Source organism: Blennius ocellaris, assembly GCF_963422515.1.
Source record: "Blennius ocellaris genome assembly, chromosome: 8".
NCBI classification, from domain to species: Eukaryota; Metazoa; Chordata; class Actinopteri; order Blenniiformes; family Blenniidae; genus Blennius; species Blennius ocellaris.
In genome coordinates, this window is record NC_137657.1 from 17779606 (window position 1) to 17807360 (window position 27755).

At 39.7% G+C, this 27755-nt stretch overlaps 3 protein-coding genes across 3 annotated transcripts in view; 1 reads left to right on the forward strand and 2 right to left on the reverse strand.

Moving 5' to 3' along the window:
- LOC308133119 (neural-cadherin) overlaps nucleotides 1-8747 on the forward strand; it is a gene marked incomplete at both ends in the record, with an annotated part of 142047 nt that extends 133300 nt beyond the window's left edge. The window contains 7 exons of the mRNA XM_080500402.1: nucleotides 1485-1665; nucleotides 2176-2342; nucleotides 3421-3685; nucleotides 3852-4032; nucleotides 4204-4454; nucleotides 6610-6767; nucleotides 8067-8747. Coding sequence (XP_080356528.1) covers nucleotides 1485-1665; nucleotides 2176-2342; nucleotides 3421-3685; nucleotides 3852-4032; nucleotides 4204-4454; nucleotides 6610-6767; nucleotides 8067-8747 — 1884 coding nt within the window. The remainder of the gene's footprint in view (nucleotides 1-1484; nucleotides 1666-2175; nucleotides 2343-3420; nucleotides 3686-3851; nucleotides 4033-4203; nucleotides 4455-6609; nucleotides 6768-8066) is intronic.
- A 6416-nt stretch (nucleotides 8748-15163) lies between these two features.
- LOC308133218 (G1/S-specific cyclin-E2-like) lies at nucleotides 15164-19042 on the reverse strand (the record flags this gene model as incomplete). The annotated part of the gene is made up of 7 exons (XM_080500519.1): nucleotides 15164-15313; nucleotides 15747-15904; nucleotides 16001-16112; nucleotides 16191-16325; nucleotides 16420-16515; nucleotides 18612-18758; nucleotides 18875-19042. 7 exons carry the CDS (start codon nucleotides 19040-19042, stop codon nucleotides 15164-15166), a joined length of 966 nt encoding a protein of 321 aa, XP_080356645.1.
- Nucleotides 19043-20796: 1754 nt separating this feature from the next.
- On the reverse strand, nucleotides 20797-26470 carry LOC308133219 (G1/S-specific cyclin-E2-like; the record flags this gene model as incomplete). The annotated part of the gene is made up of 13 exons (XM_080500520.1): nucleotides 20797-20943; nucleotides 21719-21876; nucleotides 21998-22109; nucleotides 22235-22369; nucleotides 22487-22582; nucleotides 22709-22855; nucleotides 23007-23142; nucleotides 23361-23503; nucleotides 23956-24009; nucleotides 24130-24211; nucleotides 24299-24337; nucleotides 25939-26053; nucleotides 26380-26470. 13 exons carry the CDS (start codon nucleotides 26468-26470, stop codon nucleotides 20797-20799), a joined length of 1455 nt encoding a protein of 484 aa, XP_080356646.1.
- Nucleotides 26471-27755: the final 1285 nt, after the last annotated feature.

Genomic DNA, 27755 nt, shown 5'->3' on the forward strand with positions numbered 1-27755 from the left:
TGCGTGTGTTTTCTGCTTTTAAAATGCAGTTTTAACATCTGTTGGTCTACATCTGTGCGTTATTTGTTTATGCATGTATTCAGTCATTCTCCTCGGTGAATTCTGTGTGTCGGTGTGTGTCCCATCGCCGCATGTTTGCGTACCGCGGAGGGACGGTGGTCGGACAGATGGTGGTCTGGGCCTGGCTCATCAGCCAAGGCCGGCATAACAACATCACAGCCCAAAATGTAAAATAAATGAAAAGAATCTCCCTGGTTCTCCTGGAGCCGAGCAAGCTGCTGTGGTTCCTCTGCTGCTCAGTTAAAAAAAAAAAAAAAAAAACCTCAGCAACCTCCCAAAGATCCCTGAATATTCCCCAGGAAAGACCTCAGCCAACTTGTGAGATGAAAAGATCTGGCCGTATGTTAGCGTCAGCCCAAAAACTGCAGCGGCTCAGTTTGCCCACAGTCCCTTGTGTTATGGGATGTTTCATGTTGTCATTTCAGAGGTTGGTATCATGTTTTCACTCATTAGCGCTGCACACGACCAAAGGCAACCACTGCCCTCAAACGGAGGTCAAACTTTTGGCATCACAGTTAACGTCTGGTTTTAGGGCTCAAATGGTTTATTTAACTCATCAAGATTTTGAGCAACACATTGAAAATTCTCACTTTTCAGCTAAATGCAACATTAATGTATTTCTATTTATGATTCTGTCATTCTGATTTATAGAAAACTTTGAATAAATCAATCAGTTTCTACAGAAGTTTTCCGACAGAACACTAATGGTTACAATTTTGTCATTGATGAAGTTTACAAAGGCATTACTGATCAGAGTTAAACAGATATAAGGTTCTACAGAGCTGTGACTTTTTGTCAGCCTGGCTACAATGCTGAAGAGAAACCTGGGGTTGTTCTTGTTTTCTTCTATTTAGGATGAATATATAAATGATGGACTATAATGTTTCTCTAACCTTCAACATCGGGAGGGATATAAATTTAAAAAAAATTTTATATTGTTTAAGTATTCATGTTACTGGTATCGAGAACCATTTTCATAACTGAGCTTTCACAAATTGGAAATATTCATGACAAAACTAATTTCAAAATGAGAGATGTAAAGCCGCCTGCCCACCTCTTTTTTTTTCTCTCTCAATTTAATCAGACCTGGTTTCTTGATTACTTCAGAAAAATCGAAACACAATTTTTGAGTTCACGCATTTAAGGTGGACTGACAAACCATGAAATGTAAGCAGAGGACGGCTGCCACCTGAAAACAATAGATGAGTTTAGAAATTCACTGCATGTCAGATTCACTCTTATTGCATTTCAGACTGAAAAGAGGGAAATTGCATCTCACCTTGGCCGATTGTCGAATGCAGCAACTGTGTTGGCACTTAATTAGAATTAGAAAGAATCTAACAAAGAAATGGAACACATTATATTTGTGACACTAGGAGAAGGGTCACCATCTCCCTCTGTGTGTGCTCCCTTTCCTTCCTCAGGTGTACGACCTTGCGTCTCCAGGCGAGAGCGTGGACAGCAGCCCCGGCTGCAGGCTTACAGATGGCGTATGTGTGACGGCGGCCGGCCCCTCATGTGGCGTCCACGCCTCCTGCCTGGCAGACTGGGGCTCCTTCAGCTGCGAGTGTCACCCCGGATATACCGGACACAAATGTGACAAAGGTGAGGAGTGCTCGTCAGTGCACCAAAATCTGCAAAAAGATTTATTTCAACTGATGTTCTTTAGGGTGGTGTTTTAGACTGAACCTCCTGAGCAGAGAAGCCATGTGTCAGTCTGATTTACCACACTTCCGCACACAGTTTAAACGTGCCAAACCTTCTATATTGAACACTTCAAATGCATTAATTTGTACTTACTGGAATAATTACAAATTCTTAGTTTCTGCCCTTGGGTATTGAAGCGTATTTTGCCACTTAAAATTAGATAATATATCTGAATTAATTTCTTACTTACAGCAATACTGTCTGAAAATAGACATCATGTCTTTTGCATCGGTATTTTTGGAGATGTCTTTTCATAATTATTGAATAAAAACTATGCAATGTTTACCCTGTTCTTTACAACTTCCTAACCATTTCTTATGTGACTCACCACCACATGAAAACTGGAGGAAGTTCCCACATCCAGGCATTTTCTCCGTATGAAACATGTCTTTCCTCGCTTCCTCGTAGCCGTGCCGCAGTTTTCCTTCGACTCGGGCAGCGTGGTGCGTTTCCAGCTCAGAGGAGGAGGCAGCTCCCGGCGCACCGACATCCAACTGCTTCTCCGGACCAGGACCCCTGCAGGGACCCTGCTCTCCATCACGTCCCGGGAGGCCGACGAGTACATCGCCCTGCAGGTCAGTTCATCCATCGCACAGCATTCACTGACCTTTGACCTCAGCACAGAGTTGTAATAAGTACTTGAACACTGTATGTATATCCTTCTTTTTTTTAATGGTAGTGCATTACAATGTGTGAGAGGATAATAATAATATCCATTGAATCTGATTATGCTTATAATGGTTATTTTTCTCATGTCGCAAAATGAAATTAAACATCATAGAAAAAAATACTGTAATTAATAACTGATTACAGTATTTTAACTACTTATTTGTAAAAGTAGTAGAGTCACATTGACTTGCAAAGCAGTTCATTCGAACACACTATTTGTGGAAGATGCTCTAAATGTTAACGCTTCTAACTTCCAACTAACAAGGATTTGTAACGAAACTACTGAGAGAAAAAAAAATACCGACCAGACTGGCAGACTGCTCCTTAGAAAAGTGAGCTAGCTTTGTTTAAAGCTGCTAATACCTCACAGGTTCAGTGGATAAAGGTTGATGTCGCTTGTAGTTAGAAGTCTTTCATGTTGCCGCCAGGATCAATGAGGCAGTCGTACACCAGTAAAAGGCAGTTGTCTGAAATAGTCACTGATTAACTCTTGAGTTCAGGCAACAGCTAATTGTAGTGTGAGTAACCAGTTGGAAACATTTATTATATAAACAATATTAAAAATAACATAAATATGCATCTAAATTTGTATGATGATAATCGGTTTATATGCATTCCTGCCAAAAGCAATGGAGATACAGTAGTGTGTTATTTTAAAAGGTTTTAATCATAAAAATGACTGGCGTTTAAAGGGAATTAAGAAGCTGTTTATATATTTTTCCATCAGTATCACAAGCTTTAAAACAAATATAAAACATTTCCATAACAGAGGATCTTTTATGGCTCAAAATGTGCTTATAGTTTCATTCTTTAAAAAAAAAAAGTTACTCGTAATACGTTTGCTTTTTTTTATTAGGGGTTGCATGTTTACTGGTATACTTTAGTGTTTTGGGATTATGATATTCATACTTTTATTTAAGTGATTAAATGACGACATGAGCTGTTGTAGATGAGATGAGATGTAACGCTGCTCCTCTCCCCCAGATCGTGGAGGGTCACATCGTAGCGCGGGCCAACCTTGGAGACGCGCCTCACTCTCTACGTCTGGACAGTCAGCGGGTCGACATCGGGCAGTGGGTCTTGGTCAGCCTCAGTCGCCATAACAACGTGTTCACCTTGCGGCTGGAGCACGGCGGGGGCTCACGGGAGGTCCAGGCTCGTCTGGGCAGCAGCAGGGAGATGGTCGTCCACCCGGGCAGCCTGATGGTGGGCAACGGGCCAAACGGTGGCGAGGAGGCCGACTTCCAGGGTGAGAATTGAGTTTACTCTCTTTTGTGCTGAAAAAGCTTTGCATTGAACCAAATTAACAATAATTATCACTCCAAATCATAAGAACAGTTTGAAACTGAAACTTTTGAACCTTGTTTCAGTCAAACTCAACCGTTTTATGTTTTGGGTTGTTTTCTCCCCTCCAGGCTGCCTGAGGGACGTTCGTTTCAACGGTCAGGTCCTCCCTCTGGACGGGCAGAGCCGCGACATGGTGACGGTTCTGGAGAGGAGAGGCGTCACCCCGGGCTGCTCCAGCGATGCTTGCAGTGGCCAGCCATGCCGCAGCCCACTGCGATGCATCGACCTGTGGAGGAAACACCAGTGCAAGTAAATGACACACAAAATCCAGCTGAACTCCTCTTAATAAGACTTTTACTCAGTTTTAAAACATTAATCAGGATCGTATTTGCTCCCATCCAAAGGGAGGCTTTTAAGAATTTATTTCCATTTCCACTCTGATGCCATTAGCCCGTCTTGTACATGTCCATCATTTCCCAGGTGCCCCGGTGGTCAGGTGACGGTGACGGATGACTCTGGGCAGCAGCGCTGTGTGCCCTCACCATGCGGATCCTCTTCCTGCCGTAACGGCGGCGTCTGCCAGGCGCTCTCGGCCGACAACTACCGCTGCCGCTGTCAGGAGGGCTTCAGGGGTCAACGCTGCGAGCTGGGGCAGGTCAAAGGTCACCGGCTGGCTGCCCTCAGCCCCAGCTCCATCCTGGCCATCAGCATGTGCCTGCTCGTTTTCTTCGGTAAGACACCAGGGAGCCATCAGTGCCGTAGATTCGAGGCGAATAAGTTAGAGAAAGTTTGTCGCCAAGTCCTGAGGTTTTCTCAGTTTGGTTCATTTGTGCCTGAAATTGCCCGTATGTGTGAATGATGTTTGATTATCTTTCTGCCAATTTGCTCATAATGTAGGGAACACCTTAAGTTAGAGCCTGACTTGAATAAAGCTTCATAGAAATTTGATGGATCTAAAAAATAAAACCCTTAAACATTGTTTTATTATAGATTAGTTCATAGGCCACATTAGCATGAGGTTAATCTCAGTAAAGGAAAACCTCTCTAACCTCTGGATATCTAGAGCTGGGCTGTCCAAACTCGGTCCTGGAGGGCCGGCGTCCTGCAAGTGTTCCGCTCTCTCCCAGTTGCAGCACACCTGAATGCAATGAGGGGCTCGTTATTGGGCTTTTTCACAACCTTGGTGATGACATCATCCTTAGATTCAGGTATGCTGAATCAGGGAGAGAACTAAAACATACAGGACACCGGCCCTCCAGGACCAAGGTTAGATACCCCTGATCGACAGGGTTTTTTCTTCATTTTAGTTTATAAAAAAAAGAAAAACTTGAATCATGTTTTCCCAAATTTCTCAAAGCATCTCGCTTTAATTTGTATTATCTTTCATTTCTTTTCGTGTGCTGTAAACATCGCTGCTATCTGCTGTTCAGCCCTGAGTCTCAGCATTGCATTATAAATGTACTGAAATAGTAGACCTCTAATAGAAAAGTTAGGAACAGCAGGTAGTTTTCTTGGAAAATTGCAGTTAGTCTGTTGTTATTCTCACACTTTGCAAAGGGCTAGATTGAACTCTCTTATTTTCCACTGTTAGCAATTTGTTGCAAATGGAAAATACATCTTTTGTAATACAACATAGTTCATCATCCTATGAACAAAATATCCAGAAAATACTGTTTGTTAATATGATGCTTGTTTGTTAAATTTGTTGTTATTTTTCAATATTAATAAAATCTCTTTTTTGGGAAACATTAACTTTATTTTTAAGGCTTCACGTTAATTGCTCCAGGTTTTGAGATGAAACATCTCTCATTGAATTCTTAGCTTTCCAGCCAGGTTGAATTAAAGTCATTTAAGCTGAAGGCTGCAGAAATGGAGAACCTGAAATCAAGGCGATAAAGAACTTGAGCCGCACAATGCCGTGAAGCCTCAGTATGAATGCCACAAACACAAACTCAGATACACACATGCTATTACACCTCAAGACCTTTTGTTCTAAACTTGTGTAACAGTTGTATAAATCAATAGCTTTTCCATTAGCATTGATCGTGAATGTACAGACGGTGCTGACGCGGAGGGAGCGTGGTTACATAAAGGTTACCAAATAACTGTTGAAATGTCAGATGAGTCAATAAGTCTGACATATTAAACTCCCTGCAATGTACAGTATGTGATGAAATGTTTCAGGCAGATGTTAGAAAGATTGTGTTTCATCACAGGTAAAAAATACTTTGGTTAAACTAAAGTCAGAATATATGTTTTCACAAAGTTAAAGTAAAAAGTGCAGTATGAAATACGGACAAGTACACAGTTATTCAAATGTTAACAAAATTTTTTTGTTTTTTTAATAAGTATAGCAGAAAGAGCAACTCCTTTTAGTTGCCGTTTGTAATTATTTCAAGAAAGGTCATTTCCCAGCCGTGCTGTTTCTTTCTGTTCTCCCATAAATATGACTTATTTTCCTTCTGAATCTGACCTTGTACATAAAAAATGAAATGTAAAGGCCGTTAACCTCTGACATTCCTCCTTCTATGTAGGCTCATTTGTTTTTCACCTGTTTGTTGTAATTACGCTAATGTTTCTAAATGAACTTGCTCCCAATTTATGGAGGCTAAATGACTCCGCGGAGCAGCTTTAATGAGGCGCTGCTGCAACGGTACAGGAAGGAAATTAATGTCTGCCCCGACGGAGCAGAGGCATGTTCAGAAAGATGCATATTCATGGTCTCCTCGCCTCTGTGTGTGTGTGTGTGTGTGTGTGTGTGTGTGTGTGTGTGTGTGTGTGTGTGTGTGTGTGTGTGTGTGTGTGTGTGTGTGTGTGTGTGTGTGTGTGTGTGTGTGTGTGTGTGTGTGTGGGTGTGTGTGTGTGTGGGTGTGGGTGTGGGTGTAGCGGTGCTGGTGGCAGTGACGGTGTGGAACCAAAAAGGCAGTCGAAACAAGTTCAGGAAGCGAGGAGTTTACCACATCCCTGCTGAACATGAGAGCTGGGAGGACATCCGAGAAAACATCCTCAACTACAACGAGGAGGGAGGTGGAGAGCAGGACCAGGTACACACACACACACACACACACACACACACACACACACACACACACACACACACGTTTTCGACAGAGGTGCTGAAAACCCTCACTTTATTTACTTGAGAACAAGTGTAAAAAAAAAAACAGATATAAAATATTAATTGTTCATCTTTACTCAATTGAAAGAAAAGAAAAGTACTGAATTAATGATTAACTTTTATTAATACACATAATCTTTTTTAAGCCATGTTGACTCTTTCTGTAGGGTTGTTGTGAATCATAAGTTTAATCATGTATGTTGCACATCCAAGAAGATTAAAACTATTATTTCTGTAATCCTGTTTAAGGTGGATCCAACTGAATAATCCTGAGCACCGACACCAATCATGACTCAAGTTTATCATAGTTTTGAGTCAGAAGTTAGATTACTTTTTAAAAATAAGAACATGTAATTAACGGGTTGGCTTTATATCAAACACTTTGAAGTTGAAGTTTTGTCATTAGGGACTACGAGATATATCATAAATTGATTATCATAGCGATATCCATATTTAAGATAAACACACTGAAAGACTGATTGAGCATCGTTCTCATAGAAGGAAAAACAGGTAATGAGACAGCGAAAAGAATGGAAGGGGGAGAAAGTACAGGTTTTTTTTGTCTTTACAGAGAGGTAATATATCCCAAAATACCCCAAAAATCTATTCAAGCACAGTTAACAATGTACAAATACTTTGTTTCTTGGCACCTCTGGTTTTGATAAAGCAATGAACACGTTTATTCTTCCCTGATTTCTTTAATCGTGAAGAAATTAAAAGGGGAAATAATTATGCTATGATCAAGTAATAAAGGTCAATATCTGCCAATTTGGCCATTCTGAATGTAATAAAGCCAATATTTAATAAATACATGTAGTAACTTGCCAAAAATTTTATAAAATTGCAAATGATTTTTTTACATCCACAATTGAAAGAGTGTCACATAAATATATCCTCAGTGGATGAAAATCCCATGAGTATCCCATCTACTGCACCTCGTTTTATATTTAAACCTGCGGAAAAAAAAAAAGTTTTGATCTCAAGAGGTGCTATTTAGATTATAGAAAGGTTTTTAAATGCTTTTCTTTGGCGTGATTTCTTATTAGATAATTGGCAAAATGTGACATTTGACAATGGGTCAAATATAATTTTTAGCAAGTTGCTTTCTTTTTATATGCTCTATTGCATTTGAAATGGTTCAAATTATTACATGCTTGGTCGTTACGTTCATCTGTAGAAATGTCAAATGAGCAATCGAAGAATGATTGATCTTATTTTCTTGCAGAATGGTTACGACATCACCGAGCTGAAGCGTCCGCTCTGCTCCAGTTTGTCCCAGTCGTCCTCCTGCACCACCGCTCCGCTCATCAAGTCCTCGCCGGGCTCCCAGGAGGAGGTGCATCCCTCCGGTTCCTCCTGCAGCTCAGGAGCTCCCTACCTCAGCATCCCGCACCACCACCACCACCACCACCACCATCAGCACGCCGCCAACTACAGCGGCGACGCCGCCTACGCCAACTTCACCTCCAACGCGGCCCGAGCGGCGGAGTCGAGCGAGGCGGGCAGTTATGGCGACGCCCCGTCCTGCTCGCGCTCCCACATGGACTTCAAAAGCTACGTGGCCAGAATCATTTGGGAGGCGGACAACGACAGCGAGGCCTTCCCGCCGGACGCATACCACGTGTGGTGCGTGGAGGGCTCAGGGTCGCTGGCGGGAAGCCTCAGCTCCCTGGGGTCAGTCGCATCCCGCAGGAACGTCTCGAGGCCGGAGGAAGGAGGAGAGGAGAAGGTGGAGGAGGATGAGGATGAAGGGGGGTTTGTCCCTGACAGGCTGTCGCGGTGGGGCCCCAAGTTCCAGACCCTGAGCGAGATGTACGACCGGCCCCAGCTGGCCCTCACATACATGGATGCAATAGCCTATATACAAAGCAGCCACAGCCATGACCCCCTGCCTCAGCATCACTAGGGGGCGCTACACAACAACATAAGGGACGGGGAACGCTGTGTTCACATCAAATCCCAAATCTTTGTGATTTTAGTTCAAAATCAATCCAGTGAATTCACTGTCAGGGTTAATATTAGATTTTTTTTTTTATGATTGTACCATCAATCACCAGAGCGAAGTGATCTTTTAAAATCTGGATCATAATTAAGAATTAAACACCTTCACATCGTAGCAGCACAGACCACACAAACTGAGATTATTAGCATTTCCTTTGGCTGCTCTTCTCTTCTCTTCTCTTACTCTGAGTCCTCTCGTAATTACTTCCGTCTGTGGTTGGACATGACTTGACTTGACACAATCCATACAGTTTCACAACAGTTTTAGGAAACCGGAAACAATTGAGCATCTCCAACACTACAGTGCTGGTCAGTGAAGCATGAATCAGGAATTAACGTTTACATTTGTGGATCTGCAGACTGTTAGGTTCATCAGAGTCTCCATTCAAATCAGATATATTTTCACTTCACTTCAAAGTATAAGGTTACAGTTCATGTCTTAGTAAAGGAAGTTAAACCCTCAAGGTTGCACATTTACAATGCACAGTAGAAGCAAAAGACAATAAAAGCATGGCTGTACCCCAATAGCAAATTAGATTTTGAAATGGCTTATCATCTAAATGAAATACTGTGTAGTTTAGTTGAGTGTTTAAATTAGCTCTGTCAAGAATTCTGGCAGTTAAAAAAAAGAATAATGCCAATTATCTGAGGTTCTTTTTTTTTGTTTTGTTTTGTTTTTTTTATATATTTTATTAAAAGCTCATTCATTTTGGATGAGACGCAGTTTGTATCTGCTTTAGGTACCATTGGATTATATAAACAGATAATTCTCTATCTTCACGCTCAGCCTCACTGCAGCACTTTATATTTGTCATGTTTCTTTTAATACGGAATAGCAAATTCATTCTGGATTCAAAACCCTAAATGGCACCAAAAATCATCTCATCCCACCTGAGACCCCCCCGAACCCCCCCCACCCCCCATCCCCGACATCTTTCTGTAAATCAGATGTGACGTGAGCACAGCAGCTTCCGCTCCCTGGTGTAGATCGATGGCAGCAGTAAAAGCAGAGACACTTTCAGGGCTGGAGGTTCATTATGCGATCCTCATGTGCGTTCATGTGGAAAACAAGATGCAGGACGGAGACGTTGGAGGTCTGAGTTGTGGCTCGGAGGCTCGAAGAGGGAGAAAAAAGAAGAAGAAGAAGCACAGGCAGGAGATGTTGCTGGTTCATTTACCAGCTTTACATGGAAATATGTCACACAGCTTTATTTATTTTTGCTTTTGCTTCTTACTTTTGAAAGCAACTGAGTGTGCGGTATTTATTTAATTTTTCCACAGTTTGTCCGTGGCTGAATGTTTTTCTTGGAAAATGTGAACTTTCAGGGTCAGGAGAAATTTCACCATCGAATTATGTCATAAATGTTCAGGGTGAGTGAAGCTTTGTACCGAGTCATTCTGGTTCATTAAAAAAAAAAAAAAAAAACTACAACTACAACATTAAGGCCTTGAAAATTAAGCCTTATAAACAACACTCATAGTTCCTCTTTAAAGGCATTTCATCGTAACATTTAAGTCTTTTTATCCATGCCAGTGGTTTTAATTTTGAGGTGACAAACACAACCCAAATATTTACAAAGAAAAACAAAAATTTGGCAAATAAATGCTGAGAAGGACAAACTTTTCAGCACTTTTCAGAAACTTCTCTTTGATTCTTTGCTTTTTGCATTCCACAGATACATCAGGCCTCTGAAACGCTTGTATTTTTCCCTTTTATATTCTCTTGTTGTAAACAGCACAAAAAGAGAAGGAACATGCGTTTCGTAAATTATGTCTTTTGTTGTAAAAACATAACCCATTGGAAAGCATGTTATTGGTTTTTTGGTGGTTTAGATTATTGAAATCTGAAGAAATCGACTATATTCATTTAACGAATGGTCAGAAATCCGCCAAACAAGCATAATAACAATCAAAAACTTTCAGTGATTCACATGAGTAAAAAGATATGTTTTTAAGGTGGGATTTAAAACTGTCCAGATTCGGATGTTGGGTGAGAGTGAGTTTCAGACTTTGCAGAGTTTGTATCCTGAATGAATGAATATGACAACTATTTCATCCATTATACCAGTTTCTGACAAGCAAACTGCACAAAAACCTACAAAAAAGCTGTTATTTCCAAGAAATGCAGCACTGTTTATCTATTATTATTTGTTGTAGTTATTCCATGTTGAAAGGATTTTGTTAATGATACCTGAATAAATCAAAAAGATATTACATTATTGACAAAATATTTTGATCATATATCTAATATCTAAAGACTCTATTTGTTAGTTCTTACATGAGGATCTTTATTACATTGAAAAAGGCCCACATTATTACATTATTGACCGTTATTGCATTATCGGTTATTACAAGCCAGTGTCATGTTAACATTTTGCCAATAATTGAATATGTTGTTGGCTAGTTATTCCAGTAGTGAAGGAGCATTTCAACAAAGTTGATGGTTGAAATATTAACGTTGCTTCAGACTTGAGTCATCCAATCCACCAAACAAAAGCCCCAGCAGAGAGAAGCTGTTTGACACTGGCAGAGAAGATTTCGGCAGATGTTTCTGCTCATCCCACAAATGCATGTGATCCAAACAAGTATTGTTACAACAAAAGAAAAACTTTTCACATAATGCACATTTTCTGACATTTTGTGCTACGTTTAGACGAGTCAAAGTCCTCCGATGGGTTTTTTTGAAAAGGAAACTTTGAGAGAAGGAAGCTTTTTGAATTTACTCAGTGAGCTTTTATTTTTTTTTCTCCACAGTGTTTTTATTCTGCAAAGTCTGCTTTGTTGGTGTGTTTTCTGCGGAGAGGTTATTTTGGTACTCGGCTGCAGAATCTTCCCAGCTGTTCCTTCCTACGTTTTTTTTTTTTCTGAGCGGTTGGTCACTTATATCAACATTTTGTGTTCATTTCGGCCAATCTGTTGTCAGATGAAGACATTGAAGTCGATAGTGAATTTGTTTGATGGTTCTTATTAGTGTTACACCACAGCTGTAACTATGTATGCCTTGGCAACAATCTAGTATGGCGTGTTAGAGACCAAGAAGTGAAGTTAGGTCCTTTTTTTTTTATGCCATTTGTCAAGCAGCCAAATATTTCAGTGTATTATTAGACCAGAAGGTTTTTTTTTCTCCTTTCGGTGGCTGCAGATGTGAACCAGCGTTGTGTCTGATGCTTGTTTTCCAGCCTACCTCTCAGCCTTGTTATGTTGACATTATACCGCCTGATGAATGTAGTTTTATATGGAGAGAGTGAGGGGAGCCTGGTGGAGAAAGAAGTACAATCACAGAAGAAGAGTTTATTTTGAATTCTCACTCGATATAAGGGGGTAATATCTGCGTCACTCAATCCTCAGCCCACAAAGTGGCCACACACGAAAACAATCCAGAGATTTTTGAGATTTTTTTTTTGCACTTGAAGTTGTTGGATTTTTTTTTTCCTCCCCAGAAACTCAGCACAAATAAAATTCAGAAATATTTTTTAATTCTAAAAAAAAATTTATAAAAAAATAATTGTTGCTGAAGCTATGTTGGGTTTTTTTTATAAATAAATCAAGTGTGAGAATATACAATATTTTCCCTTCAGGTGGTGGTGGAGTTTTTATTTCTCTTCTGGTACCTGAGTAACAGTGAGCCGTGAAAGAATTGTACTCACAGCTATGCATCCAAATTAAATAACACAGGTGTCTTTTTATGAACTCATGTGAAGCTCCAGATGTTGTATGATTTTTGACCTGTGCTGTGTGCAACATCTGTCACTGTTTTGTGGTGAATCCTGTGTTTTTAAAGCAGTTTAACAAGTGTGAACGTGTTGTTGGATGCATCGACTGAACATTGAAGTTTCATTCAGCACCAAGCTGTGTTGATGTGTATAATAGGTTGTACATATGGACATTTTATAGCGACTTGACATGAAATATTCCTTTTGTATATGACTTTTAATAAAAAGGCTTTTTTTCCCCAGACGTTTGACTTCTGTGAATTTTTTTTAAGTTCATATTTGTTTACTGTTGATTCAGAGGCTGTGAATTGTACGCATGTGGATTTATAAGGTAAACCAACTGTATTAGCATTGTAGTAATATGAGCAAACACAAGCACTTAATCTCTAATTGAAGTTACTTTGATATCAATATCCAGAAACTCAGTATATTTAAATTTAAAACTGACTTCCACTGCAACAAATGGTGTAACTGAATTGAAATAAGACAGGCAGTCCCTCATTTTAAAATGATCTGACAGTATTTATAGGCACATTTACTTTAGAGTTCAGATGATCTATTGTTCAATTAAAGCTGCACAAGCTTCCATACATGAGTCATGTCTGCATTGGAAATAACTCCACAAATATGTTTTCAGTTTCCCAGTCAGTGTAAAGCTGAAATGACACAATACTGCCACCGTGTGATAAAAGATAGCATTGCACCAAAATGCATGGTTACTGCTGGTTTTGTTTTAGATTTACAATACTTTTTGGGATGGATTATCCTTTTCATGTATTAAAAAGAGGAAAACATTCAAAGGTTCTAAAATGAGAAAAGGGTCATGAACACCACACAAAAACAAAACACCTATAATATCAAAACGATATCTGATAGATGATTGACCTGAGCGGTAAATACGGTTGTATTTATACTGCCACTGTAATATTTATAAAAATGATCGTATTTCATTGATATCATATCCTAAAACATTTTTTTTTTATTTACACCAAAAACAATAAAGGTTACTAAGAAAGGAATTACTAATATATATGGATTTCAATTTGTATTTATTTTTCAGGCTACATGTTCAATACTCTATACCATACTACTAATAATTTGACAATATCTTTTTTATATTTTTTTTTTTTTTTTTTTTTAACGGACGTAACTCAAATTCTTACATTTTGGAGTATGTCAGGGATTAATTTCTCAAAGGAGTGTATCAATATGTGTCAATGAAAGAAGTTCTGCTCACTGTGTACAAATAACCATCTCGTGGAAATGATTGAGTGTAGCAGTTTACCGGCTTAAAGTCTGTGACTGTTCGTCTGTAAACTGCTGGGTTCATCGTTTGTAAGGAAAATAACCTCTGACCTCCACAGTCTTCTTCCCTGTACCCCCCCCAGCCCCTCTGACACACATATAGAGCGAACATTGAGTCGACATGGTGCTTATGCTTTGTTACAAACAATGAAAGGAGGTTATCGTGCTCTGCTGCAGCTGCTGATGCGCCTCTTCTATTGTGAGAAGAGTCCCCCCCCACCCCAAAACAACAGTGAAGATGTTTCAATGATATTTGCACTTTTGCACTGTATTTTATTTCATCCATAGATTTCTGTTTATTCCCTTATTCTCTCAATATAAATGTGTCAAAAATAAATAAAAAAACATTTATTTTAGGGTTTAGAGGTCAATAAATGTGAAATTGCAAGTGTCCTCCTCACAAGCAGGAGACTGTGAGTGTCCTGCATTGTTGTGTTACATAACAAGAAGTTCCATAAAGATGATGTGATTGTCACATTTTAAGTTGTCTGAAAAACACTGACTTCACTCATTTTACCACAAAGCATTATTCTGGATTTTACCCGTTTAAAAAAAAACGACAAGTCAATTTCTTCTTTTGGGACTTTGCTTATATGTGTTGCAAGATGACTGATTTGTATGGGCCACTTTCCCAAGACTGGGGGGGGGTCATTTACCCCATACATCTCTCTCTCTCTCTCTCTCCTTACATAAGCAGATGACTACACTTTATTGAAACTGAGATTTACACACACACACACATCCAAATATGTCCATTTTGAATCATTTTTATTGCAAAATCATTCATGTATAAAGCCAATTTAAACAGAATGAACAAAAACACACAGAAGTTCCTGTGATTGTTTGTATGAGGTGACGAAAGAGAGACAATTGAATTTGGATCAATCAATTTGACAAGAACTTACTTACAAGACTAAAAACCCCTCAAAAGCTCTTAAAACTAGCACCGTGCAAAAAACGACAAACTTGATTAAGAAAAAAAGCAATGATAGTGTAAAAAAAAAAAAAAAAAAGGCCAAAAAAAAGTCAAAAAAAGCACATGGCTTCTCTGCAGTGGAGTCACTCAAACAAAATGTTTAAAGGTTTTAGTAGGTTGGGTTGACTGCATCTATATCTATGCCACAGCAAGTTTTCTTAATTTGCACAATAGACTCGTCAAGTAATTTTTTCTTTTTGTTATTTCTGATCCAACATTTAAACCTGGATCTCCACACTCAAGCCCAAACATCTCTCACAGTTCCTGAGACCAGTCAAGTTAATGCCTGAAATCACTGCCAAAGTAAAGCGACACAATCATCGTTGTTCAATCATCCGTGAGTGTGACCATCAAGTCGAATTCAATCGTGTAGGGGAAGAACTTTTCGGTGCTGCTGGGCGGCGTCAGGAGAGACCCCAGTCCAAGAGGTGGCATCTGCAGGTTGGCTGCGAAGCCCTTGTTCTCCTGAGCTTTTCTCTGCAAACAAAAAATGTTAAGTATTGATTTGTGATCACATGCAGTAGAGCAGTTGGTTAGAATGCGCCAACTGGTCTGAATCAAATGGAATGAATAACCTTTGGCTATTGAAAAAAAAAAAAAGCTAGAAGAAAACAACAAAATCAGCTAAAGTTAGCTGCGATAATGTGGAAAAATGCAAATATATAGTTAAAAAAAAAATCTGTTGTATCCCAAAGGAGATTGATCTGCTCTTTTATGGCTCTCGGATTATTGTCGCACATAGTGTCTTCTATCAAATAACATTTTGATAGAAGACAAATTCACCTTTTCTTCTACATCTGCTTGTCTTCCTTGGGTTTGTAAACGAGGAATAAAAATTATTATTATTTTTTATTATTAATTAAGAGACGAAATAGAACTCAACAACGTGGTTTATTCCCTTTTAACTCACCAGCATGTCGTGCGTAATGGCGTGCGTCTGGATGTTGTGACTGTTGTGGGGTTTGATTTTGGTGAAGGCCTTCAGTTTGGGTTTGGGGCTGTAGCGCAACACGTCCATGAAGCTGCGCATCCACAAGTAGCAGGTGGCAAGACTTTCCCAGGACGTGCCTGACAAAGAGAGAAGCGGAAGACAGATTGATCTCGGGGCACTAAATACAAATCATGGTTGAGTACAGAGACTGAATAAATAAGTAAAACACATACCGGTGATTCTATGAACAGTATTATAGGAGGAAAAGTGGCAGATGGCAGCAGAGGCCAGAGTGCTGTAGCTGAAGTCCAGTGCGTTGATGTCCAGTATGCTCAAATCCAGCAGCTGGAGCACAAAATCAAGGAATAGTGTAGTTATAGTCAACCCTGCATCAACGGTCTTGGACATTTTGCATGACGGTACCTGTGTGATCTCAAGGTATATTTCCTGAGAGAAGTATGGGTCCAAAAGTTTTTCTGCACTTTGCTCTGCTTCAATTTGAACATATAAGTTGAGCCAGGAGATCGGCGTCTCTGGACACAGATTCCAATTCAACGCCTGTGGGAATACATCGATAACATGCAAGTCAGGACACAAATACATAATAAAACACAAACTATGGGGGGAAAAAACTTGTGGCTGGAGAATGTACCTTCAGTATTTGAATCTCAGCACGCTCGATTTCCCAAACTTCACAGGCGCCGTCTGTGACGTAGGCGAACGCATTGATTTTAGGAGGGTAGACTTCCTGAAGGGGGACAGAGACCAGAATTATGAGAAAATCTGTTGTCTGATTTCATTTCAAAAGCTCAAAGAGAGACATTCTCTCCCTGGGTTCCATTGGTTCTACTTCCGCCAACTGAAATCGGCAATCTGTGTCCATCGATTCCCCTGGGACTCCCCCCCATCCTCTCCATCCAATAAGCACTCGAGTTTGGCCTAGATCGTCCAGTGCTAGCTTGGTTTCCAACAGTTTCAATCACCTGGCCAAAAAAAATAAAAAAATACCCAAAACTCTTGGGGTGACTGAGTCCTGGAATTGTTAGAGGGACAGGATTTTGGAGGATCTCAATTGGGACAAAAATTGGTCCAATATATTTATCTCATCCAAAATTCCAACGCATCAACTTATACACTATACATTTGTGTTCAAATTCTATGTCACCCCATACAGGCTTTAAACATTTTTAAAAATTATTGACGGCCCAAACTGCACTTAATGGAACCAGAATACTGTTGGTACATGTCTCCATGTATTTCCTCCTTCAGTTTCTGACTTTTGATAGAAGGTGATGAAGTTTAATTGCTGCTAAGACTATTGATTCATGGTTTTCTCTTGAGTCTCTGTTCAATTCACGAGACCTCATGTGGAGGGTTGGGATTTCCTCATTAGTTCTGGAGAACCACATTTTCTTACATAACAATAATTCTGATAAAGGAACTTGATCATATAAAAATCTGCCCACTTTGCTTATATATGTTGGTGTAGTTTTGTATGTTTGTCGGTGTGCCTTCAATCCATGCTGATTGTATTTGGTGTACAACTATCTCATGTAGCAAAAGGCAATAAAAAGTTGATCACAAAAAGCCGATTTCAATACAATGCTGGTTTAGTAATGTTCAGAGTTCAGAGAAGAGTGGTTAATAGGTTAAAATCAGGTTATGTTTATTCTTTTTTAAATCACATGCATAATTTTAATTCTGATTCTGTTTTAATAATGCTTTCTTTTTTTTAACCTTCCCTTGGTTTTACTCACCTTTTTTTTTTTTTTTTTTTTTATTATTTTTGCATTAGTGGTGATCGTGTTTGTTCATGAATGAAGCTCATGAAAATCTTTTTTTCAATCAAAATTCATAATTTGGGTAGAAATAAGCAATGAGTTGGTACCTTGTCATACATGATAAACCAAAACCATCATCATTTATATAATAATCACACTTAAATCAACCTCTGCAGATCCAGTGCAGAAAACAGCTGCTTTTACCTTCTTTAGATTTTTATTATGAGTAGAAAATATACATATCTGTGACAGAATGTTGGAAGTAAAAAAAATGAATGAATAAATAAATAAAAGAAATAAAGTACAAACAATTGGCTTTGTAACAAAAAAACAACAAACAAAAGAGCCTTCACACAGCAGCAGCACACTACAACAAGAGGAAGAAAAAGTCTTGTATGTCGTGAAAATGACGAGCACAACAACCCAAATGTAGTTTTCTTTATAATTGAATGTACTTAATATATAGATATACAATAAGCCTAAACATAAAACAATCCCAGGTTGAGGTTTGCTACTTGAGAATGTGTTTGTTCGGTATCAGTCCTTCTGATGGAGAAGTCCAGCAGACCAGGTCCAAAGGGCTTCGAGGGGCTGATACCAATCAACAAATCGACTCAGTAGTAACATACTTCCAACAAAGGTGGCAAACTGATACTGATAAGTTGTTTTTTTGTGTGTGTTGTCTGTGCTGTGATCGAATAATCTCCAGAAAGACGGCTCACGACTGCGGGCCAACCTGGCCAAATCATTCATTCTTTCATGTGCGCACTGGGGTTGAAACCCGCTCCAACTTAATGTATCTGTAAGAGGACTTCTGGAGTCTAAAACTAAAATTATTTTCAGATTTTTTTAGCGATAAAAACGTAGTCAATAGGTAAAACTACTTCTTTATCAAAGATAAGTGTGACTATATCAGCTTCAAAAGGCTTATCTCACTAAAATTACCACATTACATTCAATCAATGATAAGAAAACTGTTGGCTTTTAATAAACACACAATGATTTAATGTTAATATTATTGCCAGCATTGTTTTTATTTATTCATTTTGGTTTTGGGACTAACCTCATTCTTGGCGGCTATAAAAAGCGCACTGATGGCCAACAGCTGCATGCTGCTACTGTCCACCCGGTCCTGGACCATCAGGTACCGGTCCAGGTAGTCCTGGGCCAGATATGCAGTCTGTCTGTGGAGGTTGTAGAAGGCGCAGACCTGCACACATAAAAACACAGTGTCAAGTCCTCATATATAATAATATAATCTCCATTCGTCGTGTGCGCTTCACAATAATAATAATAAAAATTAAAAAAAAAGATGATGGATCTCACCTCGAACATCCAGTCCAGAACCTCAGCCCTCTTCCTGGGCAGGTGTTCCGGGTCCTGACGCATGTAGCTCTTGTCGTGGAGGTACTTCAGCTCCTTGTTGCGCATCTGGATCCACTGGCAGTCGGTGGAGGCCCAGCTGGTGTAGGAGCACAGGCCCCTTCTCCTCATCGGGCCAAACATGCAGAGGCTGCAGTCAATACCAGAAGCGTTCATCTCTCAAAGTCCAGCAGCAGTGTGACTGACACCACACCAATACATAACCCCAGAGTCACCCGTTCTCCTTCCCGGGATCCTGGTGGGAGGGGACAGGGTCTAACTGAAAAGGTACTCATATCCTATTGAGGTGTAAAATACATCGATACCTGAGGGGGGAGGAGGGGGGGGAGGAGGGGGTCAGTCTGGAACCAAACTAATCAGTCAAATGTCTTTACTTTTGCGTCGAAAAGCCAAATACTGTGGATGAAAAATATCAAACAAATACTGAGAAAGTGTACAGACGTTCTATTTCAATTGCCTGAATTGTGTTAAATTACAAGTAAAGGTTTTCAAAAAGTAATTTTGGGCATTCCCGCTCTCAAATTAAATGTTATTTATATATATATATATATATATACAAACTAAAACTATAAGACACTGTGGCAATCGTTTTTTTTTCATGAAAATTTTACTTGGGTTAAAGGTAAATGTTGATCGAAGGTTTTAATAATTTAAACTGTCGATATGTTCATGTGTGCAGATGTGGAAGGTTGCAGAAGGGGCCTGTGCTCCTCCACCGACTGCATTATAATGCTATATGCAAAGTCTGTATACATTTCAGTTACAATACAGTAAATAACCTTGGATTGTACTTTTCCGTCATTAAAAACACTTGGTGTTATTTCATTTGAAAATGTGTCCTATGTTGTAGAGTCAATGACGACAATGAAAAGGTTATTTGCCACCCCCCTCAAAAAAAATCAAAGCCGAGAACAAAACATGCAAATCATCCTTTACTTTATTTAAAACATTTCAATACACGGCAGAAGATACACACATGTGAATTACTCCATTTACAGCATCTACATACAGTTTACATGGTTGTTGTGTTAACTGCAGAGGGTTACAGTTGGGCTCGTTCGATCTCAACATTTTGGCTCGCTCCAGCTTAAGTTAGGTAGCTGTACAGTTCATCTTTTCTTAAAAAAAAAAAAAGGCACTAAGAAAAGACAGGCTAATGTACAACATTTATGGAACGAAATTCAAGAACACGCCCATCAATAAATACAAGCACTTTTTAAATGAAATGAAAAAAAAAGCGCAAAATGTACGCTATTGTCAAGTTTCACAGGAATGTAACAAGTGTGCAACCAGGTTGCAAACAATATATATATATATTAAAAACAATAATAAAAAAAAAAAACTAGAGCCGTGGCTTTAGGGCTCATCAAATCATTGTTTGTTTCCTCGGGTGACGAGTCAAATTTCTTTTAAAGGGGAGATTTAATTTAAACCGAAGAAACTTCACCAATAAAGAGAGATTTAAGTTGATCAAATAAACACAAGAGGCTCGAGATGCACTTTTTCCTGAGAATCTGAAACACCGTCTGAGAACTTTTAAGCCTCAGTTGTAAGATTAGCACCAGTGAAATAGCAAGTTACAGCTTCACATGTATGAAATTAGTTTCCCACCAAATCTGTTTAACAAAACAATGACATTTTAACTTTCAGCATCCGCACATACACCACAACATCAAAACTTGTAAATCATTTAAAACAAATCGGGGGGTTTTTTTGTGTGCGTTTTAAAAGGTGTGGTTAACTGCCTCAGTGGCAATTCCCTGCTCATCATGAGTTTCAGGCTGATGAAACCAAAAGGACAAAGACAGACAGGAGTCTGAACGTAGTGTTGATGAAATGCTACAGTGTCTCTTGGCTCCGTCTCTTCAGTCTTCTACTTTGGTCTGGCCGTTTGCGTCGATGGAGAAGCCGAGCGGCTTCTCCGTGCTGCTGGGCGGCGTCAGCACTTTTCCCTTGTCGACCGGCGTCATTTGAAGGTCTGACGTCGAGCTCTGGAGTTCCTGAGCTTTCCCCTGCAGGAGAGAGTAGAAAAGGTCATTCGGGGGTTAAAAAACAGCGCGCCAAGCACTGAGGAGTCTGTTTATCTAAGACTAACCTGTTCATTTGTTCAAATGCAAAACATGTTTTCTTTGTCTCAGTGCTCAAACGGTCTCAAAAGAAATGCGTAGTGCCGAGACTCGTTGGTCAGCATTAACATTTATGAGATAACGCAATCTTTTCATGCACGAGGCTAGACAAATGACTCTTTGAAAAGGTGAGGTGGCCGAATATGCGGGGCAAGGGCATTCAAGAGAAACTGATTAAGTTGCTGAAGTTCCTCCTGGTTGACGTAATCAAGATCACACAGTAACAGTGAAATAAGCGGAGACAATACCTGTTTTCTTAAGTGATTTAAACTGGTTTCTGCAGTCAAAAGCCTCTGAATAGACATTGAAAACATTGAAACGCTAATAAGGGGAAATGTCCCATTTTGAACCCAGTGTATTATCCTGAGTATCTTTATATAGTTGACCATGTAAGTTAGAGGGAATTCTTGAATTGTCTGAAAACCTGACTCGACGCCAGTTGAAGTTGATTCACTAAACTTAAAAAAAAAAAAAAAAAGTGACTCCAAGTCAACATGTTGATCAAAAGCCGCGTTAGCTCTGATTATGTAACATCAAAGTACCCTCTGGGGGTGTAAGTGAAGATAAATACCCCGAGTTTCATGGGCGGGGAGTGGGGAAGGGGTTAACTTCCGCATAGGAAACCAGAACTTGTGAACCTATGAACGCCGAATGTACTCACCAGCATATCGAGGTAGAGGGCGTGCGTCTGGATATTGTGTTTGTCGTCAGATCGGACTTTGGGGAAGTTCTTGAGTTGAGGCTTCGGTTCAGACTCTACCGCCTCCATGAAGGGATTCATCCACCGATAACAGTCAGAGATGTTTTCCCACGTCAGACCTGAGAAAAAGACGAAAATGTGAAACGCTGCATCCCAAATCTCATCAAAGTAAAAAAAAAACCAACATTTAAATAATCACATCGCGGAAAAAAATTCCAAAAACACAGAAAATAAACATACCCGAAACTCGATGAAGGACATCGAACGTGGAGAAGTGACAGAAGGCGGCTGCAGCAAGAATACTGTAGTTGTAGTCCAGTGAATTAATGTCCATTATGCACAAGTCCAACAGCTGCAACATAAAAAAAATCAATAAAAAAATCAATAAATCATCATAGTTTTGCAAAATCACTGACAATACAGAATCTCTTGATCAAAAGGCAATTGATTAGACAAAACACTGATGCTTGCAGGTACCTGTGTGATCTGGATGTACTTTCCCTCAGAGAACTGTGGCTCCAAGAAGTCCTCCCCGCTTTGCTGAGCTTCAATCTGAACGTGCAAATTCAACCAGGTGATCGGCGTCTCTGGACACAGATTCCAATTCAGCGCCTGCGGGGAAACAAAATGTCATGTCAGTAAAAAATATATATATATATATTTTTTTTTTTTAAAGATAGAAGCACCGAACATCCACAGACACAGATGTACATCAAATTTTTATTGTACCTTCAGCATTTGAAGCTCTGTCCGCTGGATATCGTAAGTGTCGCAGGCTCCGTCTGTGACATATTCAAACTCATAGATTTTCGGGGGGTAGATTTCCTACAGGAGAAGTGGGGGACTGAGTTAATTGCATGAACGATTATTTGCATGAAACACCAGACACTACCGCGAGCTACAGGTATCAAAAAGAATGTGACTCCATTCCCATGCAGAGTGACGACTCACCTCCATCTTGGCTGCAATGAAGAGCGCCGTGATGCCGAGGAGCTGCAGCGACTCCTTGTTGATGTTCTCCTGCGTCAGCATGTAGCGGTCGAAGTAGTCCTGGGCGAGGTACGCCGTTTGCCTGTGGAGGCTGTAAACCTCACTGACCTGAGCAGACAAACATTCAGGTTAGGGTTAAAGAATTACCACGTAGTAATGCGTAGTTTCTCTACTCCATTGGAACTCAGGATTATGAGATATAAAAAGATGACAAACTTGCTGAATAATTTCAGCGATTTAAGTCGATGAAGGGACTCACCTCAAAGAGCCAGTCGAGCAGGATCGACCTCATCTTTGCCTGCAGTTTGGGGTGTTTCTGCATGTAACTCTTGTCGTGAACATAAGTGAGCTCTTTGTTAATCATTTTGATCCACAGGTCATCAGAGTTAGCCCAGCTGCAACACAATTTTAGAAATATACGTCAGTTTAAATTCTAATGCTTTTGGTTTTTCTTTTTAATTGTAACTTCTAGTTCAGTAAATCTACATTTCCTGTTAAGCAGGCCAGTCAACACACCGACAGGTTGCACACATTCATGAATAGAAAAAAAAAAAAAATAGAAAGAAAGAAAAAGTCCCACACCACTCTATTGAATTGTAATACACACACATACCTGAGGGTCGGGATTGGGGACGGCTTGATGAAGAGGTTCTTGAATGTGTACTGTTTGAAACTGGACGGGTCGGAAGGCCCCAGCTCTTTGTGGGGAGTTTCAATGAGAATGCATGGAGCGGCTGCATCTTCCAACCAGCACGTCTATTAAACAAATAACAGGGAGAAAAAAAAAAAAAAAAAAGTTAAATTTTTGTTTTTGACACAGCTTGGGGTGCGGAAAATACTGATTTCAGATGTGCAAATTCACTTTGCATTGGGTGAAGTTATAAAACAACCCATTTATGAATGTCTTACACTTGTAAAGTCAAACAGTGACACACACTGTTGAAAAGAAAGTACTGCAATACGTGGTACTTCACACAATGCACATAAAATAAGACTATTGTACTTAAATAGAACCTCCCCAAGTGCTTTCAGCATAATTGGTCAAACCACGAACATTGATACTGCGCCAGAGTGTAGAACAGGGCAGGACCCTCCAAAAGGGCGGCCACAACACAAAGATAATGAACTAGTAACACACATCCTGGCCTGAGCTCTTATCAGCCTCACACACCATAATTTAAGAGTTAATGACATGCGGAGACACTGACCTGTATTTCATAGCTTTGTTTTTTGGCAGCAGGCTGCAGTTTCTTTTTGGAGAGCTGACAAAAGAAAACAAAATACAAGTCAATACTTGAAAAGGAGTTTGAAGTGGGAAAAAAAACCAAACAAACACATGTAGGAATCTTCAAATCCAGATGAAAAGAAGACAGTGCACACACCCGCAACTTTCTTTTCTTTATCGGGAGCCGAGGAGTCACTTCAGGAGCATTTGAATCTCTGGCTTGAAGTGTGAGCCGACCACTGAAATCGTAAAGCAAAATATATCTAAATAAACAGTGAAAATAGAAACAACCTGAAGAGTATCTATTGTCTACAATGAATTCTTACCTGCGCCTGGACATGATGGTGACTGTATGTATGGCTCCGCTGCAAATAAACAAAAAGAAAACATTTTTATTTAGACACAGTTGAATTTGAACACACAGTATAACCAAGTTGTAATAAAACGAACCACATTTGCACTTCAACTATGAAACTTTGTCTTGCGTTATCATTATTACACATATACAGTAAACATACTACAATTGATCCATGACTGTAATAAGGATATTTCATTAAGTTATGCTGACAAATAAAGCCTTGTGTTAAAGGCGCTTGGTCATAATTCCTTTCTCAGAGGATTAAATTGTTGAGGCCCTAACAATGGCTCATCCATGTCTCAGAGACTTTAGGGATCACAGTAATACACATCTCTACACAGAAGCAGTGCATGTACTGTTACAAACTGCCTAAACGGACCCTAGAGTTCCCAGGGGTCAGAACACTATAATAAGTAGTAGGTGAACTCTGAACTTGGTATGAAGATATCGTTAGCCTTGGATAGCAGATACAGAGGCCCAGTGGCCACCCATGAAAAGCTCCATAGAAGAAATATAAACTCATAATGCAACTCGAACAAACCTTGAGCAGCAGACAAGTCTGTAAGAACTTGATATCTAGAAGCTAAGATGTTGAAATGTATTAAAGGCAGAACTAACCCAGCCAGCCTGGTTCAACAAGCTAAGTGAGGCAACTGCAGCCAAAAAGGAGGGGGGCTGTTTGTTCCCTCGATTTCGGACAAAAAAAGCGGAAAAATACCGCTTCCTAATCACCCTTTCTCGTCCCTAGCAAACAGCCACATGTCTATAAACATCAGTGATGTGCTTTTATTGGGTAGAATCGCCAAAATAAGAACTTTAATCGAGGACTGAAACTCAAAGACGCGCCAATTTCCGCAGCGCAGAAGCGGGAGGATTTGAGCCCTGCCTCCACTAACCTGACCCGAGTTAAACCAGCACAAACGACCGCCAAATATAACAAAACCACACTTAAAACAACTATATACTGGGGCTATACACTCTACAGAAACACATACGTGAAGTAAAACCTTATCTGAGCACATAAAGGAGGTATAAACTCGAGTAAACCGAGACCAGCGCCAAGCTAGGCTGCGGATGGGAGCTACTGTAATTAGCAAACTAGCCCGATAACTCAAACTAGGTCAACAATAAGCAGTGAACCCCGATTTAAACATAACCTAGGGGTCCACACATCTGACACACGGACAGCTCAACACTTCGTATACTTAATAAAAACAAACAACAGAGCAAAAAGACAAGCAATAAACTTGAGTTGGGAGTATTGAAGCTGAAAGCACAGAACGAATGTCTCTCGCGTAAAGTCCAGTAAATACTATAAGTATTACGAAGCATACATGCAGCATTAAATGCAAACTTGGGTCTTATACAAGTAGAATTACGTGTAATGTGGAAACTTTTCCGCACTGGGAGTTAAAAGTAACACTTGGCTGCAGTCCCCCCTTTGTCCACTTTTAAATCACGTTTTTTTCTCAAAACTTCGCCTGAACAATCGCGAATATGACGCCAAAACGCCTCCTGCACATCGCGGGAGAGGCTGCAGAGTGAAACGTGTATGATTAAAACTAAAGAAATCAAGGTTAATAGGTGCAAGCAGGACGATGGTCTTACCTCCTCAGTGAAGAATGAATGAATACATCAGCTGTGGCGCCGGCGCCAATCCTTATATCCGCGTATGCCTGCCGCGTGCCACTGCGCACGCGCCTTCCCGGTTCACAGAAACGCGCTAAATGTTCAAATATGAACCGAGATATTTACAAACGCGCGACACGGAACTGTTCAAGGGGCGTTAGTTCACAAGTTTCTGCAAACAAGCCACTTATTCTAACCGCATCGGAGCTTTTTAACGGGTTAACGCGTGTGTTTACTCGGTGTCTGCATTCATTTTGAACGGGCACCGAATCGCGGGATAGTTTTATAGTGTAAATATCGTTTTCTGTACATTCCGGCTGAACTTTTTCGACTCGGTTAACCCTGGAGTATCCCTCACAGGAGGATATTGAGATCAATTTTCTGGTTTCGCGGAGTTATTCTTGATATTTTACGCGGTACCCGGGCAGCTTCTCCTCCCGGGTCCCGCCTGTGGGAGGGGCTGCTGTGACGTCAAGCCAATAAGAGTGACGAGCGCAGCCTCGTGCTCCATCCGCGGAATGTAAACAGAAGCAACACGTGGAGCCGCTGTCAAACATGACATGCTGAAGGGATTGAGGTTTATTGGAGCTTTTCACCATCAAACTATCACAAAAAAGACGTGTGGGACATGAAAACACGCGGATGAAAAAGCAAACACAACTGCTGCAAGTCTTGAAATTAATATACGTTACTACGACATTGTTAAACGGCATAGCTAGGTTGATTTTTACAGAAACGATGCAACATTGCATGAACTGAAAGAAAAATGCTTTATTCTTCACTATAAGGAAGTAGTTTCAAATATTTTGCACAAATAATATATTAAAACCAGACAGTATTGATGAGTTAAGAGATGGATGGATGGATAGATAGATAGATAGATAGATAGATAGATAGATAGATAGATAGATAGATAGATAGATAGATAGACCTATTTTAAATGTTCTGTTATGTCATAATTTGTTCCTATTATAGTGTATATAATTGTATGTTTTGCATTTATTGTTGTATATTGTATACATATTATCTGATAACCCAAGCCTTGATCGCTTTGCATATGTATTACTCCCATTCCACAGAATTTACTCATTAACTTATATTGTGAATATGCTATCTGATAATGTGTAATACTATCTTCAACCTATCCATATTCAATATTATTATCCTGTTCAGTGTTACTAAACAATTGAGCAAACCACAGCTAAACCATAGTCAAAGAAGGACAACGTGGTACATATTCAATTAAACTGTGTTTATATAGCACCAAATACAACACAATAATTTGTATGTGCTTTTTACAAAGAGAAGTCCAACAAATAAACATATAAGCTCCATAAACATATAATACAGATATTCTACAAGTCACTACTTTATTACAGCACAAACACAGAGACAAACCTATAGGCAAGTTGTAGAAGGTATTTAGCCTCACATGCATGATGGAGTAGGGATAGGGTTGACCAAAATTTGAAGCCACAGCCTTCTTTCTATGAGTTGAGTACTCTAACCACTTCTTTACATTTTTTGCATACTTTCCTTGTTGCAACAACATGTGGAATTTCAGGTTCTCAAAATGAGTCGCAATTGTTTTTCACTCACATGTCAAGTAATTTGCTCCACAACTTACAAAATCATAACTTACTACACAGTTCACTTACAATGTGAGTACAGAAATAGATCTTCTGAGCTGCATTTTTCCTCTCACAACAAAGAAAACTTATGCATTACACAAACATAGAAATCTCTTTTCCATAACAAATATATGTGGAGTAAATGTTACATACAGTATTTCATTA